The sequence below is a fragment of the Eptatretus burgeri genome, chromosome 15, assembly GCF_056783735.1.
Source record: "Eptatretus burgeri isolate ZD-2024b chromosome 15, Ebu_testis_v1, whole genome shotgun sequence".
Lineage (NCBI taxonomy): Eukaryota > Metazoa > Chordata > Myxini > Myxiniformes > Myxinidae > Eptatretus > Eptatretus burgeri.
The window spans coordinates 59,965,594-59,990,215 of record NC_140975.1 but is presented as its reverse complement, the minus strand read 5'-3'; the positions used below and the strand labels follow the sequence as shown (position 1 = coordinate 59,990,215).

The 24,622-nt window shown below is 42.3% G+C and overlaps 1 protein-coding gene across 4 annotated transcripts in view; it reads left to right on the top strand.

Moving 5' to 3' along the window:
- The window catches only part of MAPKBP1 (mitogen-activated protein kinase binding protein 1), a 148,466-nt gene that overhangs the window by 89,922 nt on the left and 33,922 nt on the right, over window positions 1-24,622 (top strand). For all 4 annotated transcript variants that reach the window (XM_085856233.1, XM_085856235.1, XM_085856234.1 and 1 more), the window contains 5 exons: window positions 823-934; window positions 1,754-1,817; window positions 9,090-9,197; window positions 18,625-18,752; window positions 24,519-24,586. In XM_085856233.1, the coding sequence (XP_085712359.1) occupies window positions 823-934; window positions 1,754-1,817; window positions 9,090-9,197; window positions 18,625-18,752; window positions 24,519-24,586 (480 nt within the window). The remainder of the gene's footprint in view (window positions 1-822; window positions 935-1,753; window positions 1,818-9,089; window positions 9,198-18,624; window positions 18,753-24,518; window positions 24,587-24,622) is intronic.

The window sequence follows — 24,622 nt, the reverse complement described above, 5'->3', positions numbered from 1 at the left end:
TAATGGAAATCCGGACAAGGCACCGCGGGCCGCACGGGGGAGCTCGCGGGCCGCATTTGGCCCGCGGGCCGCAGGTTGCCGACCTCGACGTTAGACAAATCTAATTTTACTGCCTGTAGATATCTTCCACCTGTTGTATTATTAACAAAGTAGGATTTATCGACAAATTTAATTTTCTGTTTCAAAATATTTGGGACATCATATTTGTGCATGTTAGTGAAATTGCTCCATCAACTTAACTACATTGCACAATAACATTGAAATGAGTTATTCTATGGTTCAGTCTGAGTCACAAATGTCATCTTAAAACATTTATCATCAGGTTGATATATTGGTATAGATCATACACTGTAAACAATCCGAAAGAATGGCACAGTGGTCGTGCACAACCCTATGCCTGAGAATCACGAGCCCAACAGTTTCTTGTTCGGTTAAGAATTGAACCCAGATGCGAGACAGCTTAGAGAATTGCATGAATGAGTGCACCATCTGTCTGATAGGATACCAATCTGGGGACATGTCTGCCAGCATTGATTGCATGTTGGTGGACATTAACAATTCATTGGTTTCATTCGCATGTGACTGTTGGCCGTACCCTGGCTAAACTTCTGACTAACTCTCCAAAACAAACCCTGAGTTTGCACTCTGGAAACCCCCCATCAAATTTGCACCAATGGTTCGCAGCACATCTTCAAACGTACTTAAGATAATTAACTCAACAAAGTGGAAATGCATCTTTTTGTTTTTCCTAATGATATTTCCGAAGTATGTGGATGTGAACAGCAGGTGAAGTGTGTAACATTCATGTATGTGTTTTTGAAGGTACAAATAGATCCATCTGGGCTGTTTGTTGCAACGAGCTGTTCAGATAAAAATCTTTGCATTTACGACCTCTACACAGGAGAATGCATGGCAACAATGTTCGGTCATTCAGGTATGGTTGGCAACACTCCCCTGCTTGTTGTTTTCTGCAACTGTACTCACGAACCTGAGCTTGCGCATTGCAATTGTTTATTAATTTTATTCTATGCACATGAGCTCTAACCGTTATGCTGTTAAAGGTTCTTTTTACCCCGCGCACACAAAGTGAAAAGTGGGGTTTAGCAATTGGTTCAGGTCCGTCCATTCATTCATCTGTCTTATCAGTTTTTGATCGTCATTTCATGATCAAGGAACAACTGATTTAAAAGTGAATGTTGTATATTTGAACATGAATCGGAGCTTGAATTGAGAGGCAAATTTCTCGTTTTACCACAATTTGGCTCTGAATTTGACCCGATCGCACATGCGGAGAGGATTGAGATAATTGTTTTACTCTGTCTGCCAGTCAAACAAGATTGAAAATAATTCCAAACAGGAAACTCACTGTTTTTGACTTCATACAGGACACAAACAACAAGCATGAAGAACTAATGTGACGTGTTAAATATGGTGATGTCATCAACACTGCGTAAAACAGCGGTAAAACCTGGAATTAATTTATTTATCCGACTATAAACCTCTTTAAGCCTTTATTTAAGTTGAATTATATACTTGAACAATGTAGAGCACAAATCACCTTCATAATACTTCCAAGAACCTCCAGTTGTGCAGTTGATGGACGTGTTATATAGGGTGGTGTACAAGACTGCTTCAACAGTGCTAAACTACTGGATTTTTTAATTTTATTTTATTTTAAAATTTAAGTATAATCTTGAACACTGCATGGGGTATCATGTTCTATGAACTCTCTAGTTTTGTTTTCTTTTGGCAGAAATTGTCACTGGCATGAAGTTCAGCAATGACTGCAAGTACTTCATTTCTGTGTCTGCTGACAGGTACGCTGTTCTTTCCTGTCACAACTTCTTTACGTATGATCGTTAGTTAGTGTATTGATTCAATTTGATATTATTGATTGTATATTTATGATTTGACATGGAGCAAATTATTTATTATATAGGGATTAAAATATTAAATGAACAGGATGTTGCATTGAGGTATGTCAATCGTCGTGGGAAGAAGGGAGAATCAGACCGTTCGTCGGAGAAAAAGAAAGAGAGAGAGAGAGAGAGAGAGATGGGGGGAGAGAGAGGATTATAACAACAACAAGGAAATTAGACACAGGAGGCCATTTGGCCCATCATACCTGTGCCACACCAACCTCAGATAAAATATTTCCATCAAAAAGACTTCATTTGATTGCGGAAATGGAGAGAGACAGGAGTGGGGCGACAAAGGTATCGACGATATCACATGGGTGTTTCAAATAGGCAGGCTCGACGATATCACATGGGTGTTTCAAATAAAATGGAGCGGAAAAACTTTTTAATATAATCTTTGGGGTGGGGAAGGGGTGGAGATTGGCAAAGCCGGTTTTATGATGAAGAATAGACAACACTCGCTGACATCACATTCAGCATAGATGTGCACAATCACCCATCCATACATCCAAACTCAAAACAAGTCCAGCCAATATCCCTGTATCCTGCTATCGCCAATGCTTCTAGGTACCTGTCTAATTCCAACTTAAACCTATGTACTGTTTCTGCTGTCACTACCTTTCCAAGTAGACCATGCCATGTCCTGTGGTGTTATCCCAGCAGTCTGTTATGCTGAAGAATTCTTCTGCGCTAATTTTGTCGATACCCTTTATTATCTTTTTGAGGATATGAAATAATTTAATATCACTTTAGGTCTGAAGTTATTTTGTTCTTCGCTGTTTAATCTTGCCCACATTCTTCCCTCTACCCCACTGTCTTGGTTTTCCGACCTTCTAACCCCTGTCGTACTGCTTTTCCATGAGCCTTTGCCTCTGTTTGATAAGAAAACAAAAATGGCTTGTGGAAAGATTTTCACCTTGGAATGTTTTTGTGCAAAATATTTTTCACCATTATTGATTAAAAAAGAAATGATTTGCTTCCAAATGCTGGGTTGGGATCTCGAACATTCCAACTCGTTATGTCATTGTTTAAAACAATGTGCTTCCTTTGATGACTTATTTATTTATTTCCAATGTTTTCAGAGCATATTAATTCAGTAACACAAAAGACAATCGAAAGAGCAGATGCAGCCAAGGAAGCACTCACGAGACCTTACATATTTTTTCAAATCACCATCGTTGATGTTCAACATTCTGAAGCTATCCAAAAACATGAACCTTCACATTGTTTGTTGGTTTCATGCCATTTACATCAATATGAAAGCTCAGCAGGTTCTAGATAAATCATTTTCTAATTAATGACTTTATCATCGGGTGAGCTTGTCATTTTATTCTGAGGAACACACATTCTCCATCCAATAAACTTTATTATCTTACAGTAGATAAATTGATGAAAGTTACGATTTTTCCAGTATGATATTGTCACGTCAGAGGGTCCGGTCTGTTAACATAGACCGCTCTAAGCCGGATGGTCTAAAATCATCTGCAGATCCCAAAATGGCATTTATAATACTGCGTTCACTTAATACTGGAATTCCCTACGGATCACCCAAACGAGGCCAAACCTGGCAGCGCATTGCACGGGACGCAAGAGGTGGGAAAATGCTTATTATAGTCAAAACTAGCATAACCCGCGCTCTGCGCGACATGTTGGGGTGGGTGTGTTTGAGAAAGGAACTGATGCAGAGTATCAGTAGTAATTTTACTTTAATGCAATAAGTGGAATACGATTTCACTGTTTCAGAACCATTTTATTTACTTTTTTTTGTACCATGCACCTCATATGGTCTTTGAGATAATGTAAGCCGAATATCACGTTACTCGAGCGCAGAACAAAGTCGAAGATAGCGCGACATGAAACCACAAACTCGGAAATAATATATAAGATGGTCTTTATTACCTCAACCATTGACTGGATGTTTTCACCCCTGTCTGTCTGTCTGTTTTTCTGTTTGTTTTATTTGTCTGTGAGCAGCATATCTCAAAAAGTTAGGGATGAATTTGGGGGAGAAACATGGTGGACAGGTTGGGTGTGTGACGAGGACGAATTGATTTGATTTTGGTGAAAATCTGGATCCGGATACGAGAATCTTTTTTAAAGTGATTCTTCACCGTTGAGAGATGGGCCAAAAATAACATGAAGCACAATATCTCAAAAAGTTGTGGATGAGTTGGGGCCAAACTTGGTGTATGAGTCGTGGGGCAGATTAAGTCAGTATCCCACAAGAATTTTTCAGTTGATGGTACAAGCTTGAAATTTGGTATACATGTGCTCCAGGACCCATTCTCTCAGAAAAGTACGCTACCCACGTTGAAAAACAAAATGGCCGCCATTTTTCAAGATGGCCGTCTCATAAAATAGGAAAAAGGGTTTTCAGTGCTAAACGTCTATAAATAGGAACATGCTATTGATCGAAATGTTAAATAGATTGTATTTTGACTGGAGAAATATATTTTGGCACTAATATTCGAAAATGGTTACCAGTTTTCAAGATGGCGGCCATTGCATGACTTAAAATCAGTACTTTTGTTGCTGTCTTACAAAATTATCACAGATATTGCTGGGCAACATCTGTGATCATGTATTGAGGTGATGCGGTCAAGCTCTATTACATTATGTGAATAAGAGTGATGTTAAAGCACAACCAGGGCACATTGGTGACATCACTGCTGTGAGACTTGTAGTGTCGTGGTCGGGGTGCTTCGAAGGCAGACACGAGCGGAGGAACAGTTGAGCCCGGCTTTGTTGCACCAGCGAGAGCGCGGGCGTACTTTGCCCGCAGCTCTCCTTTTATTACGTACTTAATGCACTCACGAGCCGCGGCGACTACGGCACCCACTACAACGCCTCAGGCGGCACGCACTCCTTATATCCCTGGCAGACACGATGATCACGCCGACCACTCCCCCCACCATCATGCCCTGCCCCGCAGGCCCGCAGGCTATACCACAAGACTCAGCATGGAGTTCAGTGTCTGCTTATAGTGTACTACTTGTAGCTGGAGTTTACTAACCCAAACTGTAGTTTGTAGTATACTTGAGTGTCCCAAATGCTATCTAATAAGCCCCTGTATATATTTCAGCTCGAAGTATAGCTAGTTGTAGTATTACACTATTAGATAGCCGTGCCTGAATTGACAGGATGTGCCAGCGCGGGAGAGCCGAGCCAAGGGTAACAGGGCTTCAGTTACCCGGAAGGTGTACAGATCGCACGGGACTTAAATGGCACTGGATGAACGATCGGGCTGGGTGTAGGGCATTTTTATGTATGAACCTTGTTGTATCCCATATCTCAATGTGCTTATGTATTTTGTACTGTTAGGTGGTAAAAGGATAAACTCTCGGCCTTAACCTGTTCAATATGTCCACTAATAATCCGTTGAGTTGTACTCCTAAAACTGACTGGAGGAAGTGTTGCCTCTGTCAGACTGATACAAAAGAAGAGTTGAAGTCTCTCCCAACCCGTGATGAGTGTAGTTCTGATGGTTATTCCATGATAGAAAAAAACCTACCACAATTTCAGGCAATCCACCAGTTACCGATCAGGTTAGACCCATCCAGATTGGATGAAGGAGGTGGTATTGAGGATACACTGAGGCGAAATAGTGCCAAGTACCACCAAAATTGTCGCAAAATGTTTGACAGCTCTAAACTTGAGTGTGCCACTAAAAGAGCAGCTGAAATTCAAAATAATCCAGGAGAAGGGCACTCAAAAATGCGAAGAACCAGCATGGAAGTGCAACGGTGTTTCCTATTTGAAAAAATACAACCAAAGTCAAAGTTGCGACAAGCCATGACCATGCAGCTAAATGAGAGGCTTAATGAATGTGCTCGCAATCTTAATGATGGCAAGCTTTTGGCTGTCTTGAGCGGTGGAGAACAGTGGGTGACGGAGCTTCCTTCTATAAGCCCATCAAAAAGAACAAAGCAGACTTCTTTCGCCAAGAGGCAGCTGCAACTTCTGGCGACATGAAGCAGCAGGTACTCAAAGATGATTGCCGTCTGTTCTCGCAACTCTTTATATCCTGCCAAGCATGAGGGTGTGACCTGCTTGAGTTTTTCCAACATGAAAACCAGTCTTTTCCTGCGGTGCTGAGTGACAGTGGGAAACTCCACACTGGTCAGAAGTCGCAACTTGCAAAAATTCTGGAAGCTACAGTTACTCCTCCCGACACTAGACCAGGATGTGATTCTGTTATGATTGATGGGTCCTCTCTTGTGTATTCATTGCCACCAAAGACATCAAAGACCTTTGAGGAATATGCTGTCCTAGATGTGGTTCCAAAGATTCAGATTTACTCATCGAATTTTGCGAGGACAGACATAGTTTTTGATGTTTATTGGACTTCCAGCCTGAAGGCTGAAACAAGATCAAAGAGAGGCAAAGGGGATCGACGCCAAGTGATGGAGAAAACCAAGCTGCCACCTAACTGGACAAGTTTCCTGAGAAACAACAACAACAACAAGACAGAGCTCTTTGGGTTCCTTGCTGATAAGATAGTGACCATGTGTCCTGACAATGTCGTTGTGACCAAAGGAGATCAGGCTCTTTCCAAAAGATCCATCAGTCTTGATGGCTTAAGTCCTTGCAACCATGAGGAAGCAGACTCCAGAATCTTCACTCATGCTCTTCATGCAGCCAAGCAACAGATGACGTCTGTGTTGATTAAAGCATGTGACACAGATGTTCTCGTTGTTGCAGTCAGTGTTTTTGCTACCCTCCAAGACGCAGGCATGGAAATGCTGTGGGTTGAATTTGGCCAGGGTCAGTTCATTAAGTGGTTGCCAATTCATGACATGGTGGCGAATCTTGACCCAGACAAATCCAGTGACATGCTGTTCTTTCACGCCTTCACTGGCTGTGATATTCTGTCAGCTTTTCGTGGAAAAGGCAAAAAACTGCATGACAGGCATGGGAGGTTTACCCTCAAGTGACTCCCGTCTTCAAGAAGTTAAGTCAGTACCCACCAGTCATGGAAATGCAGACTACAACGTCCTTGAGAAGTTTGTCATCACCATGTATGACAACAGCACTATGGACAAAGTTGATGAGGCAAGACTGGACTTGTTCGCTCGGAAGCAAAGGTCTTATGATGCCATTCCACCGACAAGCGCGGCTCTCATACAGCATGTCAAACGGTCTGCCTACCAAGCAGGCTGCATATGGGGCCAGGCAACAGTGTGCAAAATGCAAACTGAAAGCCCTGCAAACTGGGGGTGGCAGAAAGATGGTGAGGTCTGGCAAGTCTTTTGGATGACCCTTCCACCCATTGCCCAGAGTTGTCAGCAGTTTACAAAATGTGGCTGCAAGACGGAATGCCGAGGGCGATGTAAATGCTATCGCTTCAGTCTCAAGTGTACACAGTTGTGTGCATGCAAATGTGAGGACTAAATGATTGACTAATCCACCGCGTGAATCAAAAGATAATAATTTCCTGCTGTATATGCTATATTATTCTTCATTTTTTTTCTTTTTGCAAAATGTAGCGCTAAAAGAGCCTGTCGTCAGTTCATTCCGGCCATATCATCTTAGTTTTCAATAATTACGATTTTGTAAGTGCAGAAGTGGATTTTTCTAACTCAAAAACATATTTCGATGCATAGAAAGTTAAAATAGCATTATTCCATCAAAATTTAGCTCAAACACAGATTCAAACCGCTTCAAATGGCGGCCATCTTGAAAATGGCGGCCATTTTGTTTTTCAACGTGGGTAACGTACTTTTCTGAGAGAATAGGTCCTGGAGCACATGTATACCAAATTTGGTGGTTGTTCCACCAAGTGAAAGATTATTTCAGTAATCTGATGCACGAGAGATGGTTAGGTGATAATAACAAGCTGATTAATTATTGGTTCATATCTAGATCCAAGTCTGACCTATCGGTGGGATACAAAATGTATACTGTTCAGTCTGGCGAAGATACACAGCACATATCACAGAATAAGTACGGCACACATCTGGCGGTCACCAGATAGGGATGAGGGACGTGTAAATTTGTATACAAAAGAGAAATAAAGCCTAATCCAACTATGGCACCAATTATATTGGACTTTCACACACAATGATGGGGCTTTAGGCAGGCATGAAGCTGGTGGCACGCAGGGGTGACGATGGTTGTGGCACTGCAGTGAAGCTTGGGGCACAGAGGTGAAGAGGTGTGAAGGCGATGTCCATTCCGACTCTCCTCACAGCCCTGCCTGGATAAAGAGAAAGTCACATGTCATATCTCGGTGGTGCAGTTCCAACTCCAAAACTAGAACGTGAACTCAAACTGCACTAGACCGGAACTCTCACGCTCAGGCGTGGTTTCGCCCGTCGGGAACGTTGGCACCGCCATTTTCAGTGGTGTATCTCACTCACGAGCCATCCACTTCTTTGAGCTTGCCATCTTCTTTGCTGTCCTGCTCTGTGGGAGCCTCATCTGGCTTTGCCCGAAAACAGCTTCGTTTTACACAACAAACTTACTCTATACTGTCTTAAAATTAACACTCGCTGCTTCCCCATTGCACATTTTATAATATGACTTACTCTGACATTTTCCCTTGTACAAGTGTCATCTAAGTTACATGGTCACACAGTCCATGCTGTTCTAATCACAATCTATCTTTGGATCCTCTCCCCCCTATCCATGTGGGAATAGAAAAAGAGATTAAATCAAATCCTGGGATTAGACTCTCAATATGCAACATTAGGCCGATTGACCAATCTGCTTCAGCTGGCAATAACCCCAGTAACGTTAACCACTCCTCTTGTATGCTGTGTGGGGGTGTCATGCGATGCTCGTTGCTGGCGAATGTCATGTGATGTTGAGTTATCACATGAGCAACAAAATCATGCAATACATATTCAACATGAACTAATCACGTGGCATTGGCCGCCAATGATCATCATGTGACACCCCCGCATAGCATATTAGAGGAGCGGCCAACGCAACTGAGATCATTTTCAGCCGAAGCATATTGGATAGTTGGCGCAATGTCGCAGAGTGAATGAGTCCGATCACAGCATCTGATTTAACACCTTATCCTGACATCAGATACTTGATAATTGGATCTTACAATAAAGTGGAGGTGTGGTGGTACAACAAGAAGAAAGTGAACCTTGTAATCTATTTCTTCCTGTTTGTTTAATCCACGTGTCTTAACTATATCTCACTTCCTACCCTGGCCAGTTGCGTGTTCATCTGGAGACTGAATACTGAATTGATTGCGACAATGCGTCATCACCTCGCTGAGATACAAAGACTTCCTGGAGCCATCTTGGAATCTCCACAGGTCAGGTGAGCATCCAACCTCTCTAACTACTTCCTTAGTTCATATTCTGAATAAATATTTACTTAAGTTTACTTCTCTTTATCTTTTCTTCTTTGTTATTAGTCCCCTACCGGTTTCACCAGAGGTGACTACAGGTTTGCTCCGTCCGTCTGTCCGTCCGTTCCACTTGTGGTTTTTCAGACTTTTTCCTCATACCTTTTAACGTATTTAACTGAAACTTGGTACATGACTTTATTATGATAAGTTACAAAACAAGTTCGAGTTTCAGGCCGTTTTGTCAATTTTTCACAGAGTAGTGCCCTTTTTGGACTTCGAAAATATCACGTATGTTGCAAAGCAATTCTCACTCTTGTTTCATCGATTTTTATGCCTTTCCTTATTCTTACTCTAAGCGTTATCCTCATTTCATTTCTTTAGATTTCTAAAATCTTCATCTTCCGGTCACCTATTTTAATGAAATCCAGATCTGAATTGAATTTGACGTGTGGCATTCTTTTCTTTTTTCTTTTTTCTTTTTCAACATTTGTAACTCATTAATTTTGTTGTAAAGATTTTTAAGGAATCTCAAGGTTGGATGTAAAGCTTTTCAAAAGTTACTGTAATTTCCTTTGGCATCGACTTATTTTGATCATGATACGGAATGCGAAGGGAAACATTTCTTTACATTTCATGGCTCTTACTCGATTACTTTAATTAAGTGGTAGAAGTTTTTTTGGTTTGTTTTGCATTTTTTTTTCTGTTTCTTGTTCCCATCTGAGTACCCGGCTCGTAACACTAGAGTCCTTTGTATGCGATTGTGACCGATGAGAAGCTCCTCCATGTCTTGTGATCATTATTTAGAAAAAAATTTGGAACAGCTCAAATTATTTCTTCTCGTATCGTTTTAACGACATGTTAGAAGACTGTTCTTCCCTTCAAGCATTTCAGCATTGCACACATCGAATCGCAGCAGGATGGCATGCTGCCTTGCGTAAACAGGAAAGAGATTGGCTGACCTCATCACAGAGGATAACATAGACTTGTTACCTTGAATGTTATCTTTCATGTCATGTTTTTCACAATGTACAGAGCCATTGGGATAAGTTCAGTTTCCATTTCCTCATTTGGGAAAGGCTGACGTGGGTAAAGAAATGACACATGGTTTGATATCTTGTGAAAAGTTGTGCATTGAAGTACCACCGAGCTGTGGGAGAAAAGTGACACCACAAGTCTCTGTCACCCAGAGTGCTTTGTAAAATGAAGTTGCCTCTCCCAAGGACACTGGCTGTGTCAGGTGTTGTCCAATACCTGCCTGTCTGAGTCTGCTTTATCTGTGTAATAGCTCTTCAACGAGCCAGCCCTATAAATGGATAAAAACATCGATCTTTAGGCCCTGTCAATAAATAAGATGACTATTTGATATTCTCACCATGCTGCCCGCCAAGGTCAAATAAAACACGTTTGCCAGCAAATCGGAGGCTTTTCAAAAAGGTCGTTTGATGAAGACATTCCCGAGCATCCTGCCTTTAATTGATGACTGATTTTCAGGTTTTCTTTATCGAAATATATTTCATATGGCTTCTCAACTCTTTAACTCCGTAGATGATGGTTCTTCCAAGCTGAACATCGAGTCGTCTAGTCACTGGGTGCGAGATCTTAATCGAAGGTTTCATTTATGTTGACGGTCTCCATGTGTTCTTCGCCCTGTCGTTCACAGAAGATCCCTGAGAAAGAGAATTTTTTTTTTGAATGTCAGAAGAAATCCAAAGTTTTCCGAATGCTCTCATTGTTTTTTTTAAAAGCTCACCCACTGCGTTTGCTTTGGATCATGCAAGACAAAATTGAGGGAAGAAGATATTATGTTTACGCCACATATCTTGAGGTCTCTGAACTACATTCACAGCTATTAATTGAATTTTTGTTCTTTCACTCTTTATGGGAAACATTGTAATGAGGGCTCATACAAGCTTTACCTGAGATTCAATTGTTTAAAAATCAAAACTACACTACCGGTCAAAAGTTTGAGAACACCCCCGTTTTTCCAGTTTTTACTGAAATTTAAGCAGTTTAATGTTTCAATGTACTCTGAAATTAAAGCATAGAACAAATAAACAATTGCAGAAAAAAAGAAATCATGGAATCGTTTTGTTGAACAAAATTTAATCTAAATTTTTGACTCGTCAAAGTAGCCACCTTTTGCAGATATAACAGCCAAATATACTCGTGGCATTCTTTCTCCACTGGAAATCGAATATTGTTTGGAAAGTTCTTCCCAACACTGTTGCAGGAGTTCCCACAAATGTGTTGTACTTGCAGGTTGCTTTGCTTTCACCCTTCTGTCCAGTTCATCCCAAACCAGCTCGATGGGGTTTAAGTCTGGAGACTGTGCTGGCCATTCCATGATTTGAAGCCTACCATCTTGTTCTGTTCTTCTAAGGTAGTTCTGACATAGCCTGGAGGTACGTTTTGGGTCGTTATCTTGCTGTAGGATGAACCCCTGACCAACTAGGCGTAGACCAGAAGGTATTGCATGGCGCTGCAAAATTCTGTTGTGGCCCTTTTGGTTCAGGGTGCCAGTCACTCTGTACAAGTCGCCGACTCTGGATCCAGCAAAAGAGCCACAGATCATCACGCTTCCTCCTCCATGTTTGACAGTTGGTGTCACTCACTGAGGAACCATCCTTTCGCATACTAGACGGCGTACAAAAACCTGCGTGATGAAACGAAGATTTCAAATTTTGATTCATCGGTCCATAAGACCTTCCAGTTTTCAGTATTTCATTGGCGGTACTTCATGGCCCAGGCAAGCCTCTTTTTCTTATTTTTCCATCTTAGCAATGGCTTTCTTACTGCTACTCGACCTGTCAAACCTGCAGCTCGAAGTCTTCTCTTCACAGTTGAAAGTGAGACTTCCTGACTTAGACCAGTGTTAAGCTGTACTTAAGCTCCTGTCCTGTGAGCTGCCTATCACGCAACATGTTGACTCTCAGAAACTTGTCTTCTGATTGTGTTGTGGCTTTGGGTCTGCCAGACCTCTTCCTGTCAGAGTTTCCTCCAGTTTCCAAGTGCCCTTTGATGGTGTAGGAAACTGTACTGACTGACACCTTGGCTTACTTTGCAATTTCCCTAAAGAAAAGACCGACACTTTGAAGGGTTATAATGGTCTGTCTGTCTTCCTTTGTTAATTGTCTTTTTCTCACCATTATGATAGCAATACACTACTTCCTGCAGTGCAATATTGTCCAAATAATGTTTCAGAGGGTGTAGCAACACAGTCTGTTCCAACACTGATTTTTTACAGACAGAGGGTTTGTAACTAATCAACAAAAGTGGGGACACCTGTAGGAATTGTTTGCATCAACTTTCAAGGCTTAATTTACTTCCATTGCTGCAGAACAGCTGCAGTTTCTAACCCATTACTTGTTCCCTGAAAAGGGCCTTTTCTTAACAACTCTGAAATTTACCTTATTTTTCAGTTTTTGGTAACCTAAACTTTTTTTTTAAAACTCTGGCAGTTTACCGCTAAGCTTTGTACCATTTCAGATTATTCACTGGACTTGAACTGCTTATATTTCAGTAAAAACTGAAAAAATAGGGGGTGTTTTCAAACTTTTGACCGGTAGTGTAACTCTGCCTCTGGTTTTGGAATTCTACCTCCAGATTTTGATTATGCCATTGCAGTATGCCTGGTGTTGGCTTAATGGTTAGGATGGTTGAATAAATACCAGGTGGGGTTGACTCTGCCTGTCATCCTTCTGAGGTCGGCAAAATGAGTGCCAGCTCGCTGGTATCCCATGTCAGAGTGGCGACCCGTCCAGGATTGTGCCGAATAGGCAAGGAGACTGCTTAGGCAGCACCAAGGCTCTGCACAGAGTATGGTCGCAATGGATGGATGGATGGATTGCAGGGTTTACGTTTGCAGCATATGATGGTTGTACCGTCACTTGCTGTGTTGTATTGGTCCCAACCAAGGTTGCCATTCACACTGTGTACTCACTTTTATGCACATTATGATTTTCATGATTTACGAAAGGGTTACTTATCTCGATTGCATCCTGGTTTGACATTTGGTATGCAAATACGTTTTGGCTGCGACGCATTTAAATGTCGTTTTTGACAGTTGAGGATTCATTACCGTTATTAATGGATGACGGCTGTGTCGTTTTGCCCTGACATTTGCGCACAGTTAAGCAACTCCCAGAGAAACTCGAGATCATTTTTAACACGAATGCTGGGGCTTCGTGTATGTTTTGGAACATTGACCGGGCTTTACTTTACAGGAAGGTTGAGATGCTTTGCAGCGCGTACACTATCAGGCTGGGTGGTGAATGTGAAATACACAGGCCTACATACAGGTGTGGAGTGTCATTGCAGACAACCCGTGGGGATTTGATGACAAGCATGTGGAAAATGAATGCTTGCGCGGCAAGCGAAAACTTGTGTTGCACAAAGCCGGCAAGGCAAAGTTTGAGCTTTGTTTTGTGGGTTTGAGGTGTAAATGAGGGTTTGAGTAACACTTGATGTTTAATCCACCGAGCTGCCATATGTCATACGTACTACTCAGGGAATTGTTTCTCTGTGTCACGTCGATGAGGATGTTTTTGTACGTCAAGTTATTTTTTATTTTTTATTTTTCCCAGGTGGCCAATTTTGCTGATGATGTACAAAACAGGTTGAGAGCAAGAGAAGTGAATACTATCCAACAGATGGTTTTGCCAATTCGATGCTTTGCATGTTGGGGATGGGATTTGAATCTATCAGAACAATGGCGACACAGCTGTGCAGAGACATGAAGGGCCCTCCATATATTATCCATCATTTTTGCAGTGGTGGCTGAAGCTGAATTTTAAATTCAACCTCAATGACTGGAGTAAGCAACAAAGAAACTTTACATTTAAAATTATTTTGCACTAACAAGAATAATAACTCGAGAGTTCATAAAACACGATACACTGTGCAGTGTTACTTCAACGATACCCTATGCAATAATAAGGTATTGATTTCAACGATCATTAAAAAAAAAATCCATAAGTTTAGTGCTATTGGAGTAGTCCAGAAGCAGTCCCAAACACCACCCCTATGCACCACCCCATTGAACCTATATTTAAATTGGAATACTTTACTGCAAAACTGGAGGTTTACGACAGGCGATTTATGTTCTACAGTGTTCAAGTATACAATTCATTTTAAATAAAACAAAGATTGTAAAAGTCATATAATTGAATTAATTCTGGGTTTTATTGCCATTTCTCACAATGTCTATTACATCACCCTGTCAAACGCATTACATTAGTTATTCGTGCCTGTTGTGCGTGTCCATTATGACGTCCATAAAAACAGTAAGTTTCATGTTTGGAATGATTTTCAATATTGTTTGACTGCCAGACAGACAGACAGACAGACAGACAGAGTAAACAAATTATCACACTCTGTGCATGTGCGATCAGGACTAATTCAGAGCCAAAGTACTGCAAAACGAAAAACTCGTATTCCTATTCATGTTCCAATTCGTGTTCAAATTAAATTTAAATAAGCTTCTACTCGATCAGAAACTGATCGGACAGAGAGATAGACAGAAGGACGAACATTACCCAATTGCTTGATCACGCTTTTCTCTCCACGTGCGTGGGGTAATAACTACAACGGCACTCGGTAGAGTGCATACCTCCTCCAGGCTGAACAGTTTCCGTTTTGTATCCCCCACTGATATGCCGGATCTACGTCGGGACCCTCACTAAAATCGAATCGGCTTGTTTTTGTCACCTACCAAACTCATCCACCAAGTGTTGTCGTAATCCGTCCACAATGTTTTGAAATATCATGACTTCATATCGTTTTGGCCCGATCTCTCAATGGTTAATTAGTGTACAAGATTATTGCAGAGGGCTGGGTCTGGCACGATGGCCTAGGCCCTTGGGCCTATAGGCACACTCGCCTCCAAGCTGTCTTGTCGAGGTTTATTTTTTGTATACATAGTTGAGGGTGGGGGAAGAGCGAGTACGAGTACACTGAACAGATCAGGATGCAACAGGACAAAGGGAATGGCAAAGCCAGCTATAAACTGTCATCCCGGTGTTTCACAAGCAGGGTGATTGATCAACGTTTGTGCTGTCCCTCAGATGGACGTTAAGCTGGGCGTTCCATCTGCCAGCATTATTTGGTGGATGTGAAAGATCCCACGGTGTCCTTCGTGAAGAGTAGGTTAGCTATCCCTGGCACCATGAACAAATTCCAAATTCCTGAGTTGGAGTGGCAACTGGCGAACCAACCAGGATTGTGGCTAGTAACCGCTTCGGCAGCAGCAACGCTCTATGCAGGGCATGGTACATGATGATGATTTCAGAAAAAATGGGAAAATTGAGATTTTATAATCAACACTTTAATGCAGAACTCTACAATCTACACTCGGCCAGTTAGAGCCATAGTGTATTCCCATCAGAGTATATTGTGCACCTGCTCACCTTTGCTGTGAGCACACCACTCCTAGTTTAGCCAATCAGAGTGTACTTCAGCCACAACATGTAATCGCTCATCTTTGTTCCAAAATTATTGCTGTTCATGATCTATCCTTCCCAGGAGGCCAATGACGCCAGACCAACTCTGGTTAACTCTCAGTACAGTTGGCAGGGTGTCTAGCCATAATCGGTCTGGCCTCGTTTGCTAACTGAATTAAGTCGAGAGACCAAAGGACCTCACTACTTTGGTGTGTCTAATTAAAGAACGAGAACTTTCCTGTCGCTGTAGAATGAAGATCTAGCCTTGTTCGTGAAGGCCAGTGTTTATCTGCATCGCCAGACAGGTAAAACAATGGATGAAATAAACAGATTTTATCTATATTACCTCTCCTTTTTCAGTTGTCCTCTTCTTCACTTTTCCTTTCCTTTCCCTTGCCCTCCTTTTCCTCTTTTCTCTCCACTTTCCTTTTCCTTTTATCTCTCCTCTTCTCCTTTTCTCTTTTTTAAAAAAAAATCTATTCCTTGTTTTTTTCATTACTTTTAAATTTAGTTTTAGTTTATTTATCCGATGTCTTTCTTTTGCTTCTTGGTTGTTTCTCTATTATTTCCCTTTTTCCCAGACACAGTCCCCTTGACTTTTAACCCCTGGACCCTGTGACCCATCCTTGTCAAAATTATTAATTCCCACTCCTTACGCTGCCTGACCCTTGACCTCACTCTGATTCACGCACCTCTGACTCACTCCCACATTATATCAGCCCTCATCTCTCTCTTGTCTCTCTCTATATCCCCACACTTAAAAAACATAAAAACGGCAAAGGGTGGTGTTCTGATCGGCTCCGTTTATCTGTTTCTGCTCTCCATCCGTCTGCCCATCCATCCATCCATCCATCCGTCTGTCCTGTCCTTCTGTTCATCCGTTCGTACCTCTGTCCCTCTGTCTGTCTGTCCATCCGTCCATACCACTCTCCACCCATCTGTTCTTCTGTCTGTCCATTCGTACCTCTGTCTGTCCGTACCTCTCTCCATACCTGTACATCCTTCCCTCTGTCCGTACGTATCTAAATCCCTCTGTCCTCTGTCTGTCCAGACTTCGTCCATCTGTCTGACTTTCCGTCCAGCCCACCATCTGTCTGTACGTCCATATCTCCATCTGTCCCACGTCTTTCTTCCATCTTTCTGTCCGTCTGTCGATGCGTCTGTCTGTTCCTGTTTCTGTCCGTCCCTTTGTCTGACTATCCGTCCATCCCTATGTCTGTCCGTCCATACCTCTGTCTGTAAAAGATGGGAGGATTGTGTGAGGATGAATAATCGGTAAGGTTGGGGTGGTTGGAGAGTGGAGAGAGTTTGCTGAGGACAGAAGGAGGTGGAGGAGTATTGTGGTCAAACCAGAGCAGAAGCTTGGTGCCATCAGACATCATCCCTTATCAAGGGAAAAGGAGGAGAAAAAGAAGTGATTGTAGCATCTCCTCGTGATGAGAATAAAATATGCTTGAACTTGCTATAACATGCTATAACATGCTAAAATATGCTATAACATGCAATTGACTTTTATGTCCATATTCAACTGGAACACTTTCACCACAATGTCTTGCTTTTTCTCCCTTAACTGTCCATGGTTATGGTTGGAAGCCTCTATGTGATGCAACATATTAATTGATCATCATGATGTCCAGGATGTTTAATGTGCCTTCATCATTTGTGAGCAGAGCTACCTGCAATGGAATAGGTGTTATTCGCCAATTCAACATAACTAACACAATATAGTTGCTCTCATTAACGTCAGGACAAGGTTTTAATGACTTCTCTGATCTTTAGCTGCCCCTTGCAAGTTGGTAAGCCACCTATAAGGATACCATAAAACCACCTGACAGGTGATTTGTGATTTGGTCTCATAAAACAGGTAGATCTTGGCTTTTGTGCTCCACTTAGGCATCAACATAGCAGCATTTCAGATGTATAAAACATTTTAAAACACAGCAATTGGAATCCATGTATAAAAAGAGCTTGGTCTCTGCGTGCGTGCATCCATCCTTCCCTCCGTCCCTCCGTCCCTCCCTCCGTCGAGCCGTGTGACTATATGTCTATTATTTACGTACTATTGAATGTACTTTTTGACCCTTTAGACTCCTTATACCTTTGAAGACCCCAAGGACCCTAAAGACCCCAAGGACACCAAAAGACCCTGAAGACCCTAAATACTCAAAAGACCGAGAAGTCCCAAAATACCCAAAAGACTTCTTCGACCTTCACACCATTTTGACCCCTTGCACCCTTCCGACAGATTAGACAGCTTCGACCCTTGACCTCTTCGACCACTCGGATCTTCTGATATCACAAATGAAATTTCAAATTAATACAATATCCCCAATATTATTTGTACAAATACATTTGTAGAAAACCGGGCGTAGTGGCGTGCGCCTGTAATCCGGTTACTCGGAGGCTTGGGTTGGAGGATCGCTTGATGACGGGAGCTCTGCACTGGGCCACGCTATGAGAGGGTGTAGGGCAGCCCAGAATCATGGCGAAACCTAATCCTTATCCCTGTGTCGTAAGAGGCGATTTGTTCGGGTTATCGTCAGGACGGGCATCCGGCTTAAAACCTATGCCAAATCAGTATGCGGATCATAACGGATGATCAGCTGTGGCGACCCCTAACAAGACCAGCCGAAAGACGAACCACAACAACAACATACATTTGTAGAAAAGAAATGTTTGTATTATTTTTGGTGTAAACCATGCCCAACACAGCAAATCTGTGATGTCAATCTCTGCAACGACGTATGGAGAGGCGAGCGCAGCGAGCCGAACCACGCTAGTCGTATATGAAAACAGGTTTTGTGTTGCCAGAACAAATTTCCTTCTGGATGACAAGTGTCGCCTTCCAAGTTTGCTTTCTCAACTGTATGTAAACATGGCTGTTTGGCAAGGTTGTACTCTTGAAGTCATGTGTGTCACAGACACTGGATAGCATGTGATTATCTTGTCTTTCCGGCAGTCGCGTCACACAGAACTCCGCTGCTCGGCACATCCTTTCCTCGGACAGCGACAGCAAGGAGGACACAGAACAGGGAGAACCAGATGAGGAAATGAATGGAGATTCGCACTTCCGTCCAATTTGTAAAGGTAATCCTACGGCATGAGTGAAACACTTCCCTAAATGTACGGAAATCTGTGATTTTTTTGTGATGGTCTACATGGAGGTTTCCTTATTTTAGTCGTCAGACAAAACATCCCACGTTTATGGGGGAATTGGGCCGTGATGAAAAACAAATGTAGCACTTTGAATCGGTGGTGGTAATATGCAGATTCGTTTCTTTACCAATTTAATCCAGATGGGTGGTATGGCCAACACATCATTACTGCGATTATGTAAATTGCTCCCATGGTAGTTGTTTTTATTAGGTATTTTTTGCAGAAGTTAGCTGGGTTCCAGATGTAAGTGCGGTTACCGTGATGACATGTCAGCCAGGCATGGGAACATTGGTCTACGTCGGTAGGTACCGTTGAGCCATCGAAATAGTGTCGTTTGTTGGTTGTTCTCGTCGTCGTCCCCTACAATGAACTTCATAGAAAATACAAAAGTGTCGTCTTCACATAGCATGAAGTAAAGACACAATTCTGCTGCACACATACAAAACCTGACAATGATTGTTGTTGGTCTTGATGAAGTTTGTGGCCACGTCAATACCACGCCAATTAATCTTAACAAGGAACTTCGATGCAGGATGAGGCCATTCAGCCCATCATGTCTGCACAACACCAACACCACATCCAACTATGTAGAATAAGGCATTCCTCTCGGTGTATGTGTGTCTACGTCTGAAAATCATATCTCTACGACACAAATTGGTTGGGCCAATTTCTACCACATTTTGCATATGTACTGGGGGCACCCAGGGTCACAAAATAGATTCCCCCCTCACCTCATCCCCTCCTCCTCCACTTCCCCCCTCCCACCCCTTTTCTACCGCGAGAATGGGGGTATGACGACTTGTAATTACATGGAGCATGGAGAGTAGCACAAGTGATTTAACCACAATGACGAGTTAAACTAGAACGGAACTTGGTAGAGTGCATACCTCCAACAGGCTGAACAGTTTACGTTTTGTATCCCACTGGTACGCCAGATCAAGATCTGGATCTTCAACGAAATAAATTCGTCCTTGTCACACCCCCAAATCGTCCACCAAGTCTCGTCTGAATCCATCCTTAACTTTTTCAAGATATCCTGCTCACAGACAGACAGACAAACAAACAAAGAGGTAGACAGACAAAATGGGGTGAAAACATTACTTCCTTCCAGTTTTGGTGGGGGATTTACATTTACAATAATTTACGAGGAATTAAGGCACGGGAAGATGCCATTCGGCCCATCATGCCTGCACTACACCAATACCAGATTTAGTAAATCTGTCAGTACCCCTTCCCTTCATGTGCAATCTTTTGGCTGCTGCGCTGGTACTCATTTCTCCGACCTCGGAAGGATGACAGGCTGAGTCAACCCCCTGGTGTTAATTCAGCGGAAAACGGGGCTTGAATTGAGGACCCGAGGATCCCAAGCCACCACCCTAACCACTGAGCCAACACCAGGATTGAATACATCTGCCAGGTTCTCGAGTCTAGACTTGGTTTCACATGGGTGAGAGGAGAGATGGAATGACAACAGTGTGGCAGGCACTGGGACATAACTTTTTAAATGCAAATAAAATTTGTATTTTGACTAATTAATCATTGGTGTCTTCCGCGATGAGGCTGAGTCTTTGGGCCTCTCACTCTCTCACCACAGGCAGGTCGGTGATCTTTCTGTCTTCTATCGTCTCCTCTCTGGTCTCGCCCCCCCTGCTCTGTCTGCGATTTGCCCCCCCCCATATTTCCGCAGAGCGCTCAAGGCCTCCCACAACCCCCTCCTGGTAAAACTACCAAAATCACGCATCACCGCTCACCTTCACTCTTTCATTGCTCTTTTTTCCCGCCTTTGGAATAAACTCCCTCACTCTGTTCTTTCCCATTCTTCCCTCCAGGCCTTCAAATCAGCTGTTCACCACCACCTCTTATCTTCCCCCATCCAAATCCTCGATCGTTTCTACTCCCATGAATCCACCCCAAACCCATCTCCTTCAAATTTCCTGCTTTCCTTCCTGAAAGTCCCTGTAATGCTCATCTTCTATTCCCCATGCTCCCCACCCCATCCCTCTCCGTTCCAGATCTACTAATGTCTCTGTTCCTCACTGTTTTGTCCTTCCCACTCCCGCCCCTCTCTGTCTCATGCCCCCCTTGCTGTACATCGTGTGTTAGCTCTCATATGAGCCTTGACAATGTGTACAAAAAAATTACTCTCGCTGAAGGAGAGGACATTGCAATTGGGCCCGTTTGTTTGTCTGTCTGTCTGTCTTTGTTTGTTTGTTTGTGTGTTTGTCCACACAGAACTTTAGTGTTTTTCTCTGCAACTTCTTGTCGGATTGGGACAAAATTTTCGCTATCGGAGCGATTACTCATGCAGAATGTTTTATTGATAATTATGACATCATAGGTCACATGGTGTGGCAGCAATGTTGGAAAAACGGGAAAACTGGAACTCTGTATCTGAAACCGTACCAAGGAAAAATTTGTCAGTTGCCAAACTTGACACATGGTAAAGACTCCTCATGAAGAATTTGTGTGATTTTTTTAATGACATCAGAGGTGCCTTCATTATGACGTCATAATTGCAGATGTAGAATGCAACATCTGATCAGTATGAAAAATTTTGAGTTGAAAAACGGGTTGCGTCACAGTCCAGACCTGCTTAGGAGAGTCATTACTAGCGATGAATCGTGGATATTCAAATACAATCCCGAGACCAAACGGCAGAGTCGTCAGTGGCAATGTCCAGCATCACCAAGACCAAAGAAAGCAAGGATGTCGAAGCCGAAGGTCATGGTGATGCTCATCGCGTTTTTTGACATCAAGGGCATCGTCCACTTCGAGTTTCCACCACAGGGTCAAACAGTGAATCAATACGTGTACAAGGAGATCCTCCGGCGCCTCATGAGATCAGTCTGGGACAAGAGGAGGAATCTGTGGGAGAACAACACCTGGGTGCTCCACCATGACAACGCCCCTGCTCACAGTGCCCTGAGCATCCGACAGTTTCTGGCGGAGAGGAACGTGCTAACTCTGGAGCAACCCCCGTATTCGCCAGACTTGGCCCCTTGTGATTTTTTCTCCTATTCCCCAAGTTCAAGGGGGTGATCAAGGGGACCCGATTTCCTGATGTGGAGGCCATCAAAAGGGCCGTGACGACGGAGCTCCGGAGGATTCCAGAAGAAGCCTTCTGGGGGTGCATCGAAGCGTGGAAGAAGAGGACGGACAAGTGTGTGAGACTGGAGGGAAACTATTTTGAAGGGGACAAGCTGTGATTTCAATATATTTTTTGGAATAAAATTTCTGTGAAGTCAGTCCCGTTACTTTTTCGACGGACCTCGTCCTTTTTTTAGATGAATCCAGATGCAGACCTTTTTAGACGTGTATGTATATATATATATATATATATATATATATATATATATATATATATATATATATATATATATATATATATATATATATGTTAAACCTTCAAAAATATTCTTCTCTGAAGTGGCTGAACAGATCGAAACAAAACTTTACAGGCATGACCGCCTATTCGAGGAACAAAAGGTTCACACATATGTCATCAGTCACATGGTCTGGCAGCCAGGATTATTTAATTTCTTTTATACAGGTTCTTTATTTAAATTTGATTTTGTTTTTTTCCTTGAATAAGGCTCAATTGGCTGTTTCTGGATGGTTTTGAGGGTAGAGGAGTAGCAGCTGAACTGTGAATCCTATCCGGGTTCCTCCCGATGACTTTATCTTTGCTTTTAGCTTGTTCGGGTTCCTTCTGATTTCTCCAATGCAGGACTGTCGTTATTTGGTCTTCCATTTGATTTGAATTGAATTTATTTTAATCCCATTCTAAATGTAATTGCATAATGAATAATAATTTTTTTGAAAACGTCATGGATCAGGGTCAGGTGTCCGATCGAAGTGGGGTTGCATCAAAGTGGGACGTCTTGGAACCCAGTAATCACTGCTTTCAGTTATAAAATGGCAGTTCTAATTATGTCTCTTTAATTACGCAACACACCAGTACACAAACACCACACAAAACAAGTCCTGATGAGGGTGTGCAATCTCTGATTGCTCTTTTTCTTGTTTTTATTTGATTTTTATTACGACTCTGAGGACATATTCAAAAAAGTTTATTTGGATCTGAGGACATGTTCAATCTTCAATTGTAGAGTAATTCTTCAAAACTTGCAATTAACAAGGTGTGTTGGTATTCAGTTTTCGCTTTTGTTTGTTGATGTTGTAACCACACTTTTCAGAGCCTTGGCACTGATTAGGCAGTTTCTTGTCAAGGGTTATACTGGGTGGTTTGCTGTTGCCTTTCGAACATTGTCTGTGTTCTACCATTTTAAATGCTGAGTATCGAGCAAGGAAGCAGCACGCACCATTTGTACCCTGTGCACGTAGTGCAAAGCAGGGTTACGCAATTGGTTCACTCTGTCAGTCTGTCTGACAGACGTCAGTCTATGATCGAGAAACTGAACTACTAAATTTCAATTGAATGTTATATTTTGAACATATTAGAACACGAGCCTGCAGTTCAGCAGTACTTTGGTTCGGAATTTTGCAAATTATACAGAATGTCGTCCTGGGTACCCATGTAGCATGATGCTTCCAATCACCATGCTTCACAGTAGGGATGGTGTTTTTGGGGTGATGTGATGTGTTGGGTTTGCATCAAATGTAACGTTTTGCATAAGGCCAAAAAGTTCCAACTCGGTTTCGTCAGACCACAAAACCTTTTGCCACACAGTTTCAGAATCTCCAGAATGTTTTTTTGCATTCCTCAAATGTGACTCAAGGTGGGATTTTTTGAGTAATGGCTTCCTTCTTGCCACCCTACCGTGCAGGCCAGACTTGTGGAGTGCTTGAGATATTGTTGTCACATGCACACAGTGACCAGTCTTTGCCATAAAGGCATGTAGCTCTTTCAAAGTTGCCATTGGCCTCTTAGTGACCTCTCCAATCAGTCTCCTCCTTGCTTGGTCATCCATTTTGGAGGGACGGCCTGATCTAGGCATAGTCTTGGTGGTACCGGACCCCTTCCACTTCGTAATGATCGTCTAGACTGTGCTCCAAGGGATATTCAAGGCCTTTGAAATATTTCTATAACCATCCCCTGATCTGTGCCTTTCCACAACTTTATCCCAGAGGTCTTTTGAAAGCCCCTTGGGGTCCATGGTTGAGTCTTTGCGATGAAATGCACTACCCAGCAGAGGAAACCTCCAGGAACAGCTGATTTTATTCTGAAATAATCAGAATCATGACAATTTAACACGGGTGGAGGCCAATTAACTTGGTGTGTGATTTTGAAGGTGATTGATTACACCTGAGCTAATTTCCAATTGTTGTTATTAGGGGGGTGGACACTTATCCTACCAAGATATTCAAGTTTTGTATTTTTAATTAATTTTCTGAAATTTGTAGAATTTGTTTTTCACTTAGAAGTTGTGGGTTACGATGTGTAAATGAAGTAAAGTTAGAAAAAGTCTGATTTAATGTAATTTCATTCCAGGCCATAAGGCAACAAAAGGTGAAAAATTTGAAATGGGGTGGAGACTTTCTAAAGGCAATGGAAGACTGCATCAATCACGCTAAACTTCTGGAATATTTTTCAACGACTTTAAAATCGTTATTTTATTTCAATTTGAAGTATGTACTTGAACACTGCGTGGGGTAACGTGTTCTTATGAACCCTCTCGTTTGTCCTGTTTAATGATACTCATTATTTTTTAACATCTTTTTCTTCAATTCCTTCAGCTCTTGCTGATTCGGATCTTGATGACCCCTTCAGTGTGGACCATCTTCCTCAATGGGCCAAAAAACAGGTTTGTATGCATAGCACTTACATCTCCATTAACCCC